This window comes from Heliangelus exortis, chromosome 1 (genome assembly GCF_036169615.1).
Source record: "Heliangelus exortis chromosome 1, bHelExo1.hap1, whole genome shotgun sequence".
Lineage (NCBI taxonomy): Eukaryota > Metazoa > Chordata > Aves > Apodiformes > Trochilidae > Heliangelus > Heliangelus exortis.
In genome coordinates this window covers 108,954,604-108,973,970 of record NC_092422.1, presented here as the reverse complement: position 1 = coordinate 108,973,970, position 19,367 = coordinate 108,954,604, and the positions used below count along the sequence as shown (strand labels likewise).

At 42.5% G+C, this 19,367-nt stretch overlaps 1 protein-coding gene across 1 annotated transcript in view; it reads right to left on the bottom strand.

Annotated features, from left to right (window-relative positions):
• The window catches only part of MYH15 (myosin heavy chain 15), a 46,704-nt gene extending 33,953 nt beyond the window's left edge, over positions 1-12,751 (bottom strand). Inside the window, exons 1-11 of the mRNA XM_071757610.1 lie at positions 12,661-12,751; positions 9,602-9,750; positions 8,421-8,524; positions 7,739-7,882; positions 5,963-6,119; positions 4,527-4,554; positions 3,585-3,678; positions 2,475-2,495; positions 1,820-1,912; positions 441-504; positions 246-344 (exon numbers count right to left, since the gene is read on the bottom strand). Of these exons, the coding sequence (XP_071613711.1) occupies positions 246-344; positions 441-504; positions 1,820-1,912; positions 2,475-2,495; positions 3,585-3,678; positions 4,527-4,554; positions 5,963-6,119; positions 7,739-7,882; positions 8,421-8,524; positions 9,602-9,695 (898 nt within the window). The 5' untranslated portion in view covers positions 9,696-9,750; positions 12,661-12,751. The remainder of the gene's footprint in view (positions 1-245; positions 345-440; positions 505-1,819; positions 1,913-2,474; positions 2,496-3,584; positions 3,679-4,526; positions 4,555-5,962; positions 6,120-7,738; positions 7,883-8,420; positions 8,525-9,601; positions 9,751-12,660) is intronic.
• Positions 12,752-19,367: the final 6,616 nt, after the last annotated feature.

Sequence of the window (19,367 nt, the reverse complement as noted above, 5' to 3'; positions counted from 1 at the left end):
GCCTTATGCCCCTAGACTAATCTGTAGTATCCCTTCACTTTAGAGGGTCCCTGCATCAGTAGGTCACAAAAAAATGGTCTCTGTTGCTGCCATTGAAACACCATCTCCAAAAAAGTGTAAGTGCAGTTTCCAGTGGAAACATGAAGGCCTTTCTGCACGTGGGTTCGGTCCCTGCCCCCTCCTCATCCACTCTCTGTTCCACAGAAGGTTGGTTCCTAAAAGCTGTGAATGCACATAATACTTACCCAGTAGCTCTGGTTTCTTTCCTGACAGGATTTGGTAGAAGATGTGATAGTCTCTTTCACCCGGCTGCTGGAAAATCACTCGGGATTTCTCCAGTAAATCTAGTCACACAAAGGAAAATATTCAGTGAGAAAGGTTCTCCAAGCTTTCAGATGAGCAACTGTATTTTTTTAAAAAGGAGAGAGCTTGCTGCTTACAAATCTCAATATCAGCAGATGACAGCTTGCCCGTGGTTCCAAAATGGATGCGGATGAATTTACCCTAATTCACACAGAAGAATATTCTAATTAGTGCATATAGTATACACAGAGGGAAACAAAGGGTGCTGTTTGAAGGCAATCATTTGGCTGAAAAAATCAGTTTATGCTAACTCCTTGGCTATGCACAGGCAGATTTTCGACGAGAAATATCAAACAATGTTACTACGCTTTCCCAAGCTGAAATCTATACATACAGCTATGTAATCAGCTTGTGGGGAAAGGATAACAGTGTACTTATCTGCCAGGCTAAGACAGGAAAATGCCCATAGCTTCTAGTTTCACAATGAAGGTTTACTATAATGCAGGATTCAGAGCAATAAGCCTGGGCATGAGACACAAAGGCTCCTTTTTTGAATCCTCTTCATTTGCACTTACGTGCACCTACTTCAGAAGGGGATTGTGATTATGTGCTGCTTTGTGCATTAAATTTGCATCTTCACCCCTCTCCTCCCAATTAATAAAAATTGAGTTGCTTTAATTTAATTTATAATACTAAAAATAATATTTAAAATAATAATAAATAATATTTAAAAAGAATTCATTTCCATTCCAACTGACAAACTCCTTATACAACTGTGTAGCTTTCCACAGATACTTACAACCTCTGACCTTCTCCACCCCTTCCAATTCTATTTTTAACTGGATTTGTTAGGAAGCACAGGCCACAAACTCAGGCTGTCATCCTCATGCCATTTGGTTTGGACATCTGAGCCAATGTCAACCAGATGTGGCAGAGGCAGAGCTCCCGAGGAGATTGCTCTCCTGCAAATTTAATAGGAATGAGGAGAAGCCCAAAGTCCTGTGAGCTCTGATGGACAAGCAAGGAAAGCTTACTCAGGCTAAAATGCAGATGGTATGGATCGAAGGTAGATGCATGAGTCTGCAGAGGGGGAAGATGTGTGAGGCAGCAGGGACTGTGGTCTATTTCTGACACTTGGTGACAAAGTAGAGATTTTATAGTGGAAAACGTGGTAAGAAAATAAGGCTATGAAGCAGAGGCAGTCCTGGGGAAGATCTGTCACTGCTCTTTAAGGGCTTCATAAAGGTAGGCTTTGCTTGCTGCCTGATCATGTACAGTTCAAAGAATTCTTCAGGAAGGATCTGGGTTTTTTGGTTTTGTTGCTTTTTGTCTTTAATTCTCTCAGTAGTTTTTCCTGGTTAGATCCTCCTTTGTTATTCTTCCACTGTGGAAGAACATGGAAGTCAAACCATTTTAGTGGACAAAAGAAGGTGCCATTTTTTAAGGGATTATAACAGAGATACTCTTAACTGTCCATTGTTGAAGAGAGAACCATTATGTTATGTTACAGACTTACAAAACGTGAGGAGTTGTCATTTCTCAGGGTTTTGGCATTTCCAAAAGCTTCTAGGGCTGGGTTTGCTTGAATGATTTGATCCTCCAAGTTTCCCTAGGAAGCAAGGTTGAAATACTATTGAGAAACCTGCAGGCTACAAACTCAGCTGTAAACTCTAACTCAGCTATGTAGTCACTTAGAGAGAGAAGGCTCCGTAGCAGAGTGTGGATGGCATAACAGCGAAGTTGCCAGTCCAGGATGAGTGTTTAAAGGCCTCATTCTGCTGCACTCTACTGTTTTGCTTTGTAGATTTGATATTTTCTGCCATCTGCACACAGAAGAAATCACCATATCTTCCCATGTGCTGTGAAACATGTGGGGAGGTCCAAAAGAATGTGCGTAGGAGAGGGGCTATTGAAGACAGTGACAAGTACTAAAATGTATTTGATTAGAAAGCATTCAGAGCTTGTAATATCTGGGATTTTGGGGGAAAAGCATTAACTGTCACTCATACAAACTTTAGTTTGCTGAAGCAAACTGCCTTAACTGCCTGGGCTCCAGAGATACTTCATCAAGGGAACCTCACAAGGTGAAATGCTGAGGTTTGTGATGCGGGTGGGCAGAGCCCAGAACCATTTTCACATGGAAAAGATTAATAGCAAAGCTGATAACTTACCCCAGTTTTGGTAGCTGGTTGCTGTCAAAAGAGGAACACGATGGAGGAAAAAAAAGAGGGGGAAGAAAAGATAAATATTAGCAAGGTTAGATGTCTAGTGGGTACCAACACACTAGCAGGACTTCTTGAAGTCTTCCTTCAAAAAGCATGTGTGACTGTTCATTTGAATTCACCATACATCACAAAATAGCCAAGTGCTGTTCCTACCTAGCAACCTGCTTTAACCTCTTCTGGCTTCTGCTCTAAACATCTACCTGGGTTTTGCTTCTGGAGCACCAACTTCATTGCATGCAGAAAGCTGGCTCTGCACCACTCAATTATTTGTTAAGAGATCATTGCAGGCCTCAGATGAATGCATATTAGATTTTGATGATGTGTACAGAACCCAAGCCTGTTTGAAATTTTGGCTTTGTAAATACAGTTCATAGGAATCAGTTAATTCACCATAGAAGAGTGCTGAGCCTTCAAGCACAATGAATAAGTAGTGAATAAGCTCATAGCAACACAAGACAGAAAGCAACATGAATACAGTATTCATTGTAACCTTAGCACTTAGAAGCAGAACAGCACTCATCTAAGGAGAAATACAGAAAAGCTGACTGGAAAATATCTTGCATTTTTTTTAAAAAATCCTTTTTGGGGCAACAAAAAAGCTTTTAACAAAACAGTCATTTTGATGAGAAATGATAATCCTAGTCCTTTTGAAAACTGTTTTCCATGTGAAAAAAAAATCAGTTTTCTTAATCTTCACAGTCTCCCCATCTTTTGACAGGCTTTGACACAATCAGAAGCATAGTTAAGACACACAAAACCTACAACTCCTAGCAAAAAGCAGTAGCAACAATAGGCAGCTGTTCAGAACCAGGAGTGTTTTTTTCTAATCTGTCTGGAGTTTGGCAAGTTCAGGCGAGCATTGCTTTTCTACCCTCAGAACAGCATGTTCTAAGCAAAGCCAGGTAGAAGCATCTTTTCCCGACAGTTTCTTTTCTTGGCCATGCCTGTTGAGGTCTAGCACATGGCTTAGTGTTCAGCAGGCAGACTTGTGGGGCTGGTCGTACACAACAGAAAAATCCTGGAAGTCTAAAATGAAACAGCTACCAGCAGACTTACATTCTTTTTGCCAGGTTCACCCAGGGCTGCCACTGTGGCGAAGTACTGGATGACACGTTTCGTGTTGACAGTCTTGCCAGCACCAGATTCTCCACTGAAGGAAGGAGAAAGGTAACACAGGTGATGCTCAAGCAGCTGTAGCTCATCCTCTCACACCCCCGCCCCTCCCTGCACACCAGCTCTTCTTGGGATCATGGACTCTGATTTCTGTCTCCCGGTGTTTGGCCAGTGGAAATCACATTAAATTGACTGAATGCAGAGGTGAACCCCTACAATAACAGCAACTAATTCTTCGCATGACTGTGCTCAGAAATCTCATGCAAACCTATGCTATACAGTTTTTCCTTGGAGGGCATGAAGTTCTAGTAGAAGCATCTGGACTGAGGATCTGAGGTATACCTATATTCAGCTAACGAGTTAGAAAACATCCAGAAAAGCTGCAGTAATTTGCCAGCATTATCTAGGAGCACATGTGAACTGGGTAGAGAGACACCCAACACTCCATCTTTCATGCCATGTCTGCTAGTAAATGCCTTTTTTTTTCTGCCTTGGTCATCTTCCTCTAGAGGCAGGCAACATTCTTAAATATAATTTGCAGCAAGAGCAACCATAATGTAAAGAAGTCTTCTGTGTCCAAAGAGGGCAACCACTGCTAGGCTAACCCTGGAAGACCTGTCCACTGAGTTGGTTTCATGCCTACTTGGAATAAACACCAGATGGGGCACAGAAAAAACAACAGACTTCATCAAACCCTTAGCTACTCTGTTTCCATGGGAGTCAAGACAGCCATGAAGTGGCTAAATTGCCAATTCTTTGGCTTAGATCAAGTTCCAGGCAATTGAGCTGAGCTTTCAGGAGCCAACTTGTATTTTAGTAGGATTTTTCTCTTCTGAGTTTTTACCAGCAACAGAGCCTCAAATCAGTCAAAAAAGAAGCACTTACGTGATCAGCATAGACTGATTCTCCCGGTCTGTGGAGGTGAAAAAAGAAAAAAAAAAGGAGACAAACTTAGTAGGTTGTACAAATTACTTATTATAATTGCAAATGAGTACCAACTATTACAGAATTTGTCCTGCAAGGTCATGAGAGAGTCACATAAAGCAGAGATGGAAAGATAAAAACCAGTATCACCCAGTCCATCTTCCAGGAGTGCAAAGTCTAGCACTGCCGTGAATTCTGCTCTGTTTTGTTCAAGTTGGTATTAAAGACCTGCCAGCTGTGCACATTCACCCTCTGTCTTGGAAACTGTAATAAGGAAAGTAATTTCCTGTCATCAAAAGGCTTCTTTTCTTACTCCTGAGTAGGTCTTTGCTCACATCTGACCCTTTTGCTCCTGCAATACTAGACCAACCCAAGTAATTTTGTGGTTCTTTCACAGGCAGCTCCTTACTATGCAAACAAACCCTTCACTTGGCTGTGCTGCTGAAATGAAGTTTTATAGTGTCCCCACTGTTAATGGCCTGACCAGAGCACTTAGAAACCTTAATATATTATTAAAGAAGTTCAGTAAGTGCTAAATCACAGCAGTTTCCCAAGCTGTTGAGCCTAAATTCTTCTTTTCTTTTCCAGCTGCAGTCATTGTGGCAGTCTACATATGAGCAGTAAGACCATATTTCACTCTTATGTGATAGAAGAGCATCTCTTTGCAACCACACTTGCATCCCCTCTGCCCAACACCTTCTGTCCCCTCACACCTGTGGCACTTTTCATCTTATTAAAACCAGATAACAGCAAGATGTTTTTTCCAAGTCTCTGGGATCTACCCTGCCGCCCTCAGGTCCCAGTGTGAACAACATCACTGCTGCCCTCTGCTGATAAACTCTTTTTTTCCAGGGTGATCAGGGTGAGAGAATTTCACAGGAAAATAGGGAGTGAGTTGCCCAGACCCACAGCATCCAGTGCAACACTGACCCATGGCAGGTTTGTGCAAGTGATGTGAGCACAACACCCTTGCTAGCTGGTCTTTACCAACCTCTGAATGCATACATCTTGTAAGTGGTGGAATACTGAGCATGAACTGATGGAAAGTTTTATTTTTGAGGCTGGGAAAATACGTACAGACCTTTGGGTCATGGCCCCATTTCCTTCACAAACGAATAGATTGACCCAGTTCAGACAGATAAATTTGTGTGTGTTGCAGATAATCCATGTATAGAATTTACTCTTATTAGAAATGCCACAGCCAGAGGAGTTTAAAAACAAAGAAACAAAATCAAAGAAAGAAAAAAAAAAATATAAAAAATGCCAAGGCCCCACTGCTTGTAGAGTATTTACACACTTATTGCACGTTGCAAAACCTCTCACAAACTTCCATCTGGTACCAATCACTTTGGCTAAATAAAGCAAAACTGAATTTGGAGGCAAAGAGTGCCACTTACTACGCAGCATATCGTGATAGGCGTTATCAGCGATGGAGAAGATGTGGGGAGGAGCCTCTGAGCGCCTCTTGCCTTTGTAGGCAGCAACAACCTCGGACTTGTAGACAGGCAACCACTTGTAGGGATTTATAGTCACGCAGAATAAACCGGAATAGGTCTAAAGAGGGACACAAAACAGAAGTGAGAAAGACTGTTCAGGAATTAAGGAAAAAAAGTCTTAGTTAACCAAGCAGGACCCGGTGTTCCCAGTTTCTGATTTGAGTTTGAATTCTGCCTTGAATTTCAGCCTTTGATCTGCTTTTCTAAAGCTACTGGTCTGCTAAGTGGTTTCATATTGGCAACTAATATCAAAGCTACAGATATTAGACAGTTTTCCAAAGGAAAACTTCAGCAGAAGGAGCAGCAAGTAAACCTATCCCTTTTTTCTGCCTTGCTACTCCAGGAGATTTTTTTTCTCTTGAAAAAAGCCAGTACAAAGGAAATAAAAGCTATAGCTTTCCTGTTGGGTCTTGGTTCTTAGGAAGAGAAACAATCTTCCATTATTAATTTGATGTGAGCACCTTGGAACAATTTCTGGTGGGCATTCAAGGAGAAAATAACTCATTTTTCCCCAAAGCTGTGGTGGAGAAACACAGTTAGTAAAAATCTATTTTTATGGTTGCCCTTTGGACTATACATCAGTCAGCTGGGGCCTGGTCATTGTGAGGAAGAATGAGTTTTCAGTTGTAACTCCATGGAATAATACCCCCTAAGTAAGTTCTCAGGTACTTAGTTCAGGTTGAAGCAAAAATCTTCAAAGAAACCCATTTATTACACAAGGAGTAGATTAATGACCTCAATTACATTTTAAAAGCTTCAGGTGAAATTCAGGTGTCTTCCCATAAAAAAAGCCCTAGAACCTGCTCTAGAGTGGGCTTAGCATGAGTCCTCAGTCCTTGTTTGCTAAAAGGAAGAGAAAAACCTCAACCAGTAAATAGATGACTAATAGGCAAGATGACTAATTTAATTTTCTACCTACACTGATAGACAAGCAAAGCCATACATGTCTATTAGAGAAATGCAGAAAATGTTTCACAACAAGAATTTAAGTGGGAAAATGCTGGATTTGCTCCTCTGGTGAACAGCAAAACCCAGAATAGGGGTTGGCTAGAAAATCTGTAGGTTCCCCTGACTGATTTCAGACGCAATTGAATGCAACAGACTGAGGGCAAAAATTTGCTACTGAAGCTTGTTCTGGTGTTGGTACAAACTCTGCTGATGATGCCATGGGGAAGATACAGAGCCAGGGAAAAGGCCAGAGTGAAACAAGACAGATGTCAGCACCAAAAATTAAGGGAATTAAAGTACTGGGCTAAAGATAGAAAGGCTCATACTTAAAAGAAGTTATGTGTGTGCTCTAAGCTTGTGGCATTGTTTCTTAACAAGGAAATCTCCATGTCTGGTATTGACATGGATTGCTGTTAGGAGAGAAAAAATAAACTAGGTCTCCCAATGCCTTGACTGCTGAAAATAGGTCCCGTGAAAGCCCCCTCCTAGGCAAGTATGCAAAACCAAAGAACTGGACACCATCTCATTCATTCGGTTTTGGCTGCCTGTATTCACACACAAGCCAGCTCCAAGCAACTTCTTTCCTGACAAGATGAGCAAGACCCTCAGCTTTGTGACTTATCAAAGTTGCAAGGCAAATACGAAGAACACAGCACATTGAAAACACGAAACATGAAATCTGCACTTGAAATGCAGGTTTCTAAACATAGTCTTGCAACAACCCCTTACATAGATCATCCAGTTGCAGTAGCGCTTCCTCAGATTATACAGCACAGATGCCTCGTTCAGGTGGGTCAGCATAGCCATGTCCTCAATCATGTCAAATTTGGGAGGGTTCATTGACTGCACATCATCTTCTTTTATAGTCAAGGTCTGCAAAGACAAATAAATGCAGCAACGCCAGAAAACATTAAGATTTTCTGTGTCTTCACAAACCTTATAGGAGAATTATTATTTTTTTTCCCCGCGGTGGGAAGTCCTTTAGCTCAAACCCAGGCTCTGTACAAAATACGGTTAATTTTTGTGGTTATCGGGAAAATAGGGGAAGGGAAAGATGATAAAAATAAGGGGTGCAGTGGTATAGCTGCAAAAGGAGCCATGGGATTTAGCTACAGCCTGGGCTTTTGCCTCTGGGGCCCAAACCAGAGCTGGCTGGCTGCATGCCTTTACTCACAGACCTCCCGCAGCTGTTCAGTGACTGATGCTCGCTTACCCACCACCACAGTGCTGGGTTTTTTTCCCCTTGTTTTTTTTTTTAATGTATCAAACTGACACAGCATCAGTTACTCGGGCTTTCCATTCACAGCCCGTTTCACGAAGCAGGCAACTGAGCTTAACCCAGGACAGGTAATTTCTGGAACTTGCTGCTCCAGCTTTGTTAGTCACAGGCAAGACAAAACTAGTTTTGTACCCTTCCATCTGATGTCTGCACGGTCACTTTTCCCTCGCTGCTTTCTGTAATTTCAGCTTCAACATAAGCTACTTTGTCATCAGGAACCCAACATTTCTTCTTCCCTGTGGAATTAAGGAGACCGAGGGTTGACAGCCTTGTGTCAAACAGTAACACCATACCTAGATAAGCCAGATTGCTGAGTGACTTTTTCTGCACAAGTGACACAAAACCCCTGGGATGGCAGCAGATCTGCTGTGCTGGGGAGCTGCCTGCCAAAGTGGGAGGCCTAGGGCTTCCAAATGTTGTCTGCCCTTTGAAACTACCACTTGGTTTCCTCGAGATCCTTCCAGCACAAGGTGTCAAAATATTTCACAAATGCTGGCTAAGCCTCAGCCTCCACGGGAAATCCATAATCATTATCACCAGTGTGCAGATGGAGGCACTGAGATCTGAGCCCAAATTAAGGCGTTTGCTTAAAAGTCACACAGAAAATTGACATCTGAGCAAGGAATTCAGCCCACATTATTTGCCTGCCAGCTACCAGATTTAACCTTATTCCTGCACATTCTTCTGAGGCTGGTCTTGAAAAACAGCAGTATTAATAACTCATAATGAGCATGTGGCTTTGTCAGGTTTGGAGTAGCTGCACTTGACTTTAAGTCCATAGTTACAGTAGCTATTGCGAATAGCAAAATGCTGTGGCTATTGGTGTATTTATATTTACTACTACACCGCAGGACTCATATAAATCAATTTAATGAGGAATAAATTATGGGAAACCAAAAGCTCACATCAGATTGTCATGCAGCCTGCAAATCCAACAGATGTACAGGCACAACATAATGAGCCATCTAGTCGGGCCACAGAACCTCTCTCATTACAGGAACATCAATGTGGGGCATTTTTCTTTCAAACAGACAAAGAAGTGATCCCCCCTCTAGCAGAACAGTACATTCTAAATCTAGCTGATTACTTAATTACCATAAAGTGATAGATCATTTCTCTTTAGTAGTGCTCAGGTGTTTTTAACATCTTTGCAGAAGAAAGAAGCCAGAGCTTTGGTGAACCAGCTACCTCAAACAGCAGGGACAATGGATGCAGTGCATCCTCCTTTGCTCTGCATTCCCACAACTGCATTTGCATATAACCCTTATCCCTCCTAACCAGGCACTGGCAGCATAAAGGGCACTGCAACTTACCATCAAATGCGACAGTCTGTACCTTCATCAGCTCCTCGGCGCTCTTTCGGAGGAAGGGAGCAGCCTCCCCAAACTCAGACATATCCATCATCATCTTGGCAAGAGTTTAAGGTGGAACAGCTCAAGGAAGAAAAAGAATGGGACCTGGCCTGCCAAATATAGGGAGTAATTTAAAAAAAAAAAAAAAAATTGATTTCGTGGACAATCCAGAGATATATAAAACACTGTGGTAGGTGGCTAATCAAAGTGATGATCGATTTGAAATGCAAATACCTACCACAGATTTGGGACTACACTGCACCCTCAGTTAAACCCTTCTCTGGTTTAGCTTATTTAAAGCCAGCCAGACCCTGTGTAGTTCAAAACCTCAGCATGGGTCACCGTTATCTCCATGGGTCAATTTAATCTCTTTTTGTGGCACAAATGGTGCTTAAGAGCAGGAGATAAAATGGGACCACTTGAAGCTATGATTTTAAAACCACTCAGCAAGTGCCTATTCTGGCCCCTTTCAAATTTGCCTGGAGCAGGCTAATGCTCTCCTTGGGGCCACGCCATACAGTCACTGCCAGCATCATCTTAGGAAGGTGTTTTCTGGGAATTATGGAGCAAGACTTCACTGCTGCAAACTGAGAACTGCTGCAAGGGTGTGTGTCACACCATTAGTGCAGCTCCAGGAATGCGTGCCCAGCTGGAGAAATCCAGCTGAAAACAGCCCTGCTACCTGCAGCATACTCCTCTGACAGCACAAATTAGCATGTCAGAAAAAAACTAGGATTTACAGGGCTTAGCAGGATCCTTTGCTGATGCAGCTTCCCAAGTTGCTCGTACCCCTAAATTCACCACCTTGGGTACCCCCTGCAGCAAGGCAGGGCAGAGGGCAAGGGTATCTGCAGCACTGGTGCAAGGGCTTCAGAGTTTTTTAGACTGATTTGAGCTTACTAGTTCAGCTTCAGCTTGTTTTCTCAAAGGACAAGGCAGTGGTCCCTTTGGACCCTGCCCTTTGAAGGAAAGGGCAGAGGACATGGGTAAAAGTGAGACCAATTTGCTGGGTTTGTACTGACAAGTAATTAATTTGATTGTTATATGCTCTCCAAAGTGGTTATACAGGTATGGTTTTTGTTTTACTTTCTTTACACATACACATGTAAAAATACTTACACACACATGCATATAAAGTACTCAAGGTGCTGTCCAGAAAACATCTAAAAGAAGTTCCAGTGCTAAAATGTGTACACATACATGCAAACACTTTCAGAATTTCAGGGGTTTTTTTCTCTGTAAAGTCGAGGCACCATTTGATCTCTGTTCAAAGCTGTACAAGTGACCCTCAGATGTTACTTCTTCCTCATCTTATTTACTGTGCAATATCCAGAGCAGCTGGACAAATTTTCAAGATCCCTACCAAGACAGACACAGCAGTCTTTCACATTTTAATTCAATTTCTTTCTAACAACATCCTGGTAGGGATAAAAACTCTTCACCAACCAAGGCTGTTTTTTTCAACAGATTCCTCCTGGGGAACATGAAGCCCTAAGACAGCAGAGCTGCCAAACTTGTTACATTCAGCCCTCTGCTGCTGCTGCAGTACACGCTTGAGACCTTCTGTTTCTTGCTGTAGAGCAAAAACTTTCTTCTTCACAACCAGCCCTAGCATTTTTCCTTTTTAAAGATCAAGGGCTATATAAGCATGATTATTGACAATGACTTTAACATCATCCGAGCTGACCAATATCCCCAGCTGGAGGTACAACTTAAAACTAGCACAGCATGGCAAAATCTCTCTGCCATGGGGAGTGTGTCTTAGCTCTGGTGAAGCAACGGAATTACATCAGTTTGTGCATTTAGACAGAACAGTGTTAAAGAAACACGTGTCATTTCACATTAAACGTGCAAATGCTGGAGAAGTCGCTCCAGTGTTAATCTCCAGGACTCAGGACAGATTCTCACAACTCCTACTATACACAAAAGTACTCTAAACCACTTCTGTGCAACCTAGCTCCATTTAGAGACCCCTTAGGGACAGTCTCTTAGCTATCACCTTCCTATTTTTCCCTTTTTTTTCCTGTTCCCTTCCCCCCACCCCCCCCCTTTTTTTATTTCCTTTTTTTTTCCCCCCCACGTGTGTTCAGGGCCAGCCACTATAGAAAACATAATGGTGTAAAGAAGCACTATGGCAGCTGGGAGAGAACTGCTTTTTCTTCAGCAGTCTCAGGTACTTAGACTTATGACAGAGGTCAGAGCCCACATAGTGCGCACCTTCTGGGTACAGAGAACTCAGTAAGACAAATCCACTGCCAGATAGAAGAAATTGGAAATGCGATTTGATTTATGGCCATAGGATTATTTTTAAAAGATACCATAGTCAGGGAAGAGCTTAAGATGTTTGCTTTCTTTTCAGTCTGTTGTAGCTAGCAACAAAAAGAGCTGGCCCCTGAATATGAACTCTGGAAGATCCCTGAGAACACCTACCCCCTGCAGGAAGCCAATCTTGTCACACAAAGTTAAGTGGACTGCCCAGAACCCCCAACAATTTGGTGGTGTGCTCAGACTTTGGAAAGGACAGACCTCACCTTTCTTTGCTGTGGCTATTGGAAGAGCTGATGTAGCACTAATGGCTCATTCCTTGTAGCAAGGAGAGCAGGCAGTGCCTGTCTTCGGAAAGGGGACCCAGTCATTCCTCAAGGGTTGTAACTCAGATTGGATTAAAGAATACCTTGGACCAACGAGCTGCTTAAAATTGTACATTGCATAAGACACCACCTCTTGCAGATCCCAGAGAAGACAGAAAACATGACTTGCAGGTACTGGTTAATCAGTCCACCCAGATGCGCAAACTTTCCTAAGCAGTTATTCTAACCAGCTACATGAATGTGCTGATATTAGAGAAGAAACATGTATTTGCCATTCAAGCAGCATCCTAGGATGACTAACACAAGCTCTGTGTTTATTCCTACTAAAACCTGAAGCCCCATGAAAACCTTAGACACATCAAAACCACGGTGCAGTGTTAGAGTGCAGCTGGTTACCCGCATTGAGAAGTGAGAGAGGTTGGTACTCACCCTGGAGAGCACACAGAAAGTCTCACAGCTCTGCCTGGTCCAGACTTTATATGCCCCTATCTCAAGGTCACTGGTGATAACTGTCTAAAAGCATCAGCAGTTTTGTTCCATGCCTATATTTGTCCACCGGATCCCGGGTGAGGAGACAATGCCTGAGGGGGGGACATATGTGGCTTGGACCTGGCAAAGGCGGGGGGGTGGGGTGGGGACAGGGGGTGGGAAGGAGCAGGAATGTCAGTGGGGAGTGGCACACCACCCCTGCCACACCATTCCTTCTCCATGACTTCATGGAAGAAGCTTTTCCTGCCTCTGTGTTTTCCAAGGGGCAACTACTGCTTTCCCGAGCGCCTCAGAACTCGGTTACTGAGAACTCAGGCTTGGGGGAGTGAGGTGGAAATAGAGGCTCTTCAGATGTAACTCCCCTAGGAGGTGAAAATCAAAGTCTCTGTCACAAGGTATAAGTGTTTATAAAGGGAATTCTGTTATGTGACCCCAACCATCTTCAACTCCCATCCTAGCTTTGTTGCTTATCTCATCCCTGTTAGGCACTTTAGATCCCCTTCTTGGTCCCCTGAGGTTTAAAGAGCCAAGCCTATAGGCTCAGGTCTTGGATAAACAAGTGTGCCTCAGTTTATGAGCAAGGCGAGAGAGTGCAGAAATTAAAACAATATATTGATTCTTCCTGGAAAGTGAATCACAGGTAACGAGCAAACTCAGCATCAATTTTAGTGAATGCTTTGCTTTAGGAAACTCATTTATGAGACTGAGTTTAGGGAGTGTCTGGTCTTTTTATCATAAACTCATTTTTCCTGTAAAACATGCACCATACGTAACTCAGGTGTCATTTCACGCCAGCCCATAAATAGCAAAAAACCCCTGACGCATCCAGATTGATTTGCTTTTACCAGAATGGGATAGATATATAGGTTTCCTTTGGGTCTAGCATAAACTGAATAAAAAAGCACAAAGGAAAATAAATTTTGTGAATAATGCTTGTTGGCCACAAGAGAAGACAACATATTAGGGCTTCAGAAAACTCAATTCTAGGGAAGCAAGGGGGAGCAGGGAGGGAGTTTATCCATAGCTTCACAGAGTTCTTAGATACCCACAGGTGCAAGTGGTTTGGTTTGTGACCCAGCAAGAAGAAAAATGTTTGCATACTGACTCTGCTATTTTTAAAGCTGTTGTTCTGATGACTGGACAGTGACAGGTTGCACAGACAAAGTGGGTTTGTAAGAAACAGAGGAATTTATGGAAGTGATAGACTCAAAGACAGGAGATTGATGTGGCAGGTCTGAGAATCCGAGTGCTTTGGTAACCTGGTATTTTTAGCATTTGGGGAATGCAACCAAGAGACACAGAATCACTGTGGCTTCACGAGATACATGGCCACCTCCAGACAGAGTTAAGTTGAGGAAAGGGCCCTCTGCTACAGCTTGGGGTCAAGTTTTCAGTCCTGCTCTGGATACATCTGTGAAAGGAACCTGTGCTCCAGCTGGAAACAAGCAGCCTGTGTTACAAACAGTGCTCGACTGTCTGCCACAGTCTTCTCGCTCATTTCCTTAAACCAGAATTGCTTCCCACTCCTCCCAACCTGCTGCTTTAAAGGTGCTCAGTGCCCCACAGCATGGACATACATTGGTGTTGGATCTAACTGATAATCTTCTTGCTTTATATCTGGCAAAAAAGCAAATAGAGCAATCCCAACTGCTTAGGTGAACAGTGAATGGTTGTGTAAAACTCAAGCAAAGACCCTGATCACATAATTTGAAGAAAGGCAAATTACATGCATCATCAAGATTTATGGGTGCTGTTAATCTTTGGAGAAGACTGTGAAGGTGATTATTTCATGCCATGAGGGTTTAACTCGCTGATACTCTCTGCCTTCTGCCCCTCTCTCACCATTACCTGTAGCTTTTCTTACAAACACCACATTCCCATTACTACCTACTTTGCTTAGAAGAAAGCATCTTTTTAGAAATACACCGTTATCACTTGAATTTTTTCTGTTCTGCAAATATTCAGCTTTCACCAGTCCTGCATGAACACTACAATCTCACTCCCACGCCTCCCTCTTCTTTTTTGGGGGCTGCAAACACCTCTTTGCAGAGCTGATGCCCATGCAATCTCAATGCTTGTGTCGGTTCAAAAGGGACACAGCCAGCACTGGTTCAAACACCATCAATTTATTTTCCTTCCAATTCTGATCTGAATCGATACTACATGTGTTATTCCTGCCTTTCTGGAGTTTATTTGCTTCCTTTTAATATGCACCAGAATTTTCTGTACATTTCTACTGGATTAAATTTGGAACGGTGACAACTAAAGACATTTGTCTCTTGAAGGGGCTACTTTTAGAAAGGTTAGTGCTGGCCACTGTTTCTAGGGAAACAAGGCACTTTGATAAGAAACCCTTGTGACTACCCTATTTTTAATAACATTACATATTGGAAAGGAATGCAATAATGTTTATCAGCTCCAGACACAGATAGTGTCAATATTATCTTATGTAGAAAAGTTGGCATCTGGGATCCTTAAAAGCCCAGTTATAAACCCTCCCTATTTTCTTGGGCAAAAAGATCAACCAGTTAGCAGTGTTTTGAGAAAAGCTGGCGTTAGACTACTGCCAAAAAAATGTGCAATGTAATAACCTGACACTCCTGAAGAGCAAGATCAGTGAGATAGGACACCAGTTCATGATACAGATGCTTCGAGAAAGTATCTTCTAGTCAGGATCCCCCTGGGCTGCTTCATAAGCAAGCAGAAAGACTATCCATGAGATCCATCTAAGTGACTGCAGCTAAAAAGACTGTGAACCCATTATTTACCTCAGGGTTTTTTTCGGTCACTGGTCCCTGCTGCTATTGCAGTCTCCGTTGAAAGGACAAATGGGAAAGAGCCAAAATGATCCACTTGGATGTGCTCTGAAAGAGAAAGGTCATCCGTGTGGGAATAGATTCAGCAGAAGAAAAAAATGTGAACATTGTACCAAGCATCAAATCCAGACATTCTGTACAAGTGGATGTATTTTCTTTTGTGAAGAGCTATGGTTTAATTCTTCCAGCTGTTGGTGCCCCAAAGGGAAACTGAAGGGGGAGAGAAGCTTAGCTTTAAAAATAGTTGTGCTCTGCTACATCTCTAAATGATGAGAAAATTGGCACTAAAGAGTACACTTACAGTGTTTTTATGACAGCAGATTCACATCATTAGAACTGGAGATCTTGAGGCTTCTGCAAGCCTTCGTGCTCCCCCTGCTGCAGTGCACATGGCAGGCAGCAGGCACAAGTCTCTGTCAGCTGAAGAGGTATTGGGAACTTCTATTTATGCACCTTTCAGAATCATCATTTAAAATGGTTTTCCCCCGTTTAGTTCTCTGCTGATAGCTATGGTGTAGTAGTATAAAAGAAATCTAAATTTGTCTACGGGAAGCATTTGTTTCCATGCAAACATGCCTGAGGAGATAACTTCTAAGCCACCAAAGATGTTTTAAATGCCTTTTTCACCACTGAAATTCATGCTCTATTGCTATCAGTATGCAGACCCTTGAAAGAGAATGCATTTTCCCATTTTGAACAGCTTGAAGCCACCACTGACTGCAGAGAATTAATGCACAAAACCTCAAGATGAGAGTTACTGATACTACTATCTTGGTAGAGCCCAGCAGCCTCCATCCTCAGCCACGCAGCGAGCAGGCCCTCACCTTGCATCCTGTGCCAAGCACCCAGTTCTGGGCTGCATTGGCACACTCCTCCCCTAAGCCAGGCTCAGATAATAAATATTTCAGAGCTGTCATTGCTGCCTCTCTCCTGTTGACATTCAATCATTACAGTATCTTAAGAATGTTTAAATAGGTCAGGGTTTTAATGGGTGAGCTTGGCATCTGGAAGTGAGACTGACAGCACTTTGAGAGCAGATTAACAGCACTGATAAATCAATCTCAAACTGACTCACAGGCCTAAGAAAAAAAAAGGAGCATGAAAACAGTGAGAATGTCTAATTAAATAAATGGTCTTAGCTTTTCTGCTCTGGAGATGTACTGGGGAAGGGAAAGGTTGTTATGTGCCATCTCACTCTTTAAAAGCTGATGTGACCTCTCCTCTCTAAAAAGTTTCCAGTCTCCAATAATCTTGAGCATCCCACCTTGCCAGTCAGGTCAGAGAGTATGTAATGACATGCTCTCAGAATTGCTGTGCATCCTTTTCAAGCTTTCACATATCCTAATTGTCACTGGTGAGTTTGGGGTTTTTTTCCCCCAATCTTATATTGCTCTGTATTTTCCATAACCACTGAGGGAAGGCAGGGACTTGAAAGCCCTAATAATGCATGCAAGTAGTTCAGGTTAATTTTTTCAGTATTCATTAACTAAGCATTTATTTTCATAGCACATCATCAGAGTTACCATAGCCCATTCACCAACTTTATTATGCACTTCTGAAGTTATTAGTCAGAAGAACTTTAGCCTTGATCAATGCAGAAAGGAGAAGAAAAAAAATAATCCATAAGTGTCTCTCTAGGGTTTGCATTACGCAATCTAGCTTCAAAGACAGGGTACTTCATTACCCCTACTTCAGTCTGTGACTATGATCCACTCTCTCTGCTGGAGCAGCCTGAAAAATCACATTTCCATTTCAATAGGCATCACTGCCCTAAAATACTCCTAGGCCTTCAGACACAACACATTCAAGCTCTCAGAGCAAAGCCCCTGCAGCATAACTTGCCTTTCTTTTTACAGTTCAGCTTCAGGGATTCAGAGCTTGCCTTTCAGGTATGGGCAGAGGCAAAGTACAATCCTTGATGATGATCACCTGGCTTTACTGCTGTGGAGGTTTATTTTTTTCAGAAGAGGTTAGGGGGAAGGGAAGGAAAATTTTCATGCCTTTTTAGGCCCAAACACTTTAAATTTTTTTGCTTCTGTAACTCTCTTGAGTTGTAATATGACTTCCTGTCAACAGTAGTTTGTCTTGTGTTTACCTTATGCCAGCCAAACCGTGCTAAAAAATGCAGCAACGGTTTAATGGGTGAAATAATTGCCATAGGGGGTATACTTTATTAACATTGCAAGTGCCAGTAGAATAAACCCAATGTGATTGACATAACACTGAATAGCAAGAAGGCACTGCAGGAAAGAGACTGCTGGAGTTTTTTTCAGCATTTACATTCTGTCAGCAAAGACACTGTTTCTTTCCAAGCATAGTGACACCAAGCTGGTCACTTTTGCCAGGAAACTCAGTCAGCAAAGCTCCTTGAAGAAATAAGGCCAGTTTTAAAAGAAAAGCTGTTTCCAGAGGTATTACTTTCTGCCACGAGCCTGTGCTTCTCACATGGTCTATTGACGTGATGCTTCTCAGCAGATGAATTTAAACACCTCCAAAAATGGATGTGACATCCTTCTCTCCAACAGCAATGCTCTGGAGTGACTGACTGGTGTGTGCATCTAAGTATATATATATATATATATATACACACACATACACACCTATATACTTACATGTCTGTGTGTATATCTAAACCTCTATACTGATCCATATATGATTCATATATTCAACATGATTCATATATGTGAAAACAAGTTTATTTTCTAACCTCTCCCCTCCCAGCTATGATGCTCCATGCTTACAAGCTTAACACTAGGTAAAATCAACTTTCTGCCCCTGGAGACCTGATGAACTGATCCTATCAACTGGCTTTGTGCTACTCTGGCCCCTTTCACCACACCAGGCTCCTGCTACCCAAGCTCAGCAAGACCCAGGGGCTGACACTAGAGCTGAAATCCTGGCACCAGCAAAACCCCTGCAGCACTTCAGGCTCAGCCTCTTGCCTGCACAGGACACTTCTGTTTTGCTGAATGAAGCACATCATGTCTAACCCTGGATTAGTTTTTGAAAAAGCATGATTGGGTGATATCCAAAAGGAGTGAGCTGCAGCACCCTGGGCTGCTGCAGACTCCCACTGCTCAAGCACTCTTTGGGGAGGGCAGGGAACGGGAGGTCTGAGGCACTCAGAGTTAGGTGAGAGAAAAGGTCAGGGATGCCACAGAGAGAGAAGCCCATGCTGGACCAACCAGAGAAACCCACAGAGCCTTTTGGAAAAAGCTGTGCCACGTGTCTAGCCCAAAACCCACTGCAAGAGCACTGCTGGGATCAGCCAGGAATCACCTTTATGGAGGAGGACTGCTATTGCCTCAGCAGCTGAGATTTCCAGTTAGGCTACAGGATTTACTCCCTGTAGTAATGTAGAGTGTAGTCACATTGGCTCTCCAGCAGCAGCTAATCCTGTTGTAAAAAAAATTTATTTTAAATAACTGTTGCAATTGAAATGCACATTTTCCTTTTACAGGGAAAAAAAAAAAAAAAAAAAAAAAAAAGAGATTGGGAGTTAAAAAAAAAATTAGATTATATACTTGAGCCTTGTGGCACAAGGCCAAATTATTTGCCACATGCACAGTTTTAGACACTTCAGTCTCACACAATGGTCTAGAAGAGGGAAGAAGAAAAGAACTAAGGCTCTGGTATGACAGTGCAAAGCTGGATGGCTCTAAAAACACTGAGCAAGAATGACAACTATGCCTTGCCTCAGTGGGGGCCTCTGAAGATTCACTTAAATACTGATAGCTCAGTAGTATGAAAATATCAAATTATTCATTTGACAGGACCACCAGCCCAGTTGAGTAAATTGTTAATTTTTCATCAAAACTGACTCAACAGAAA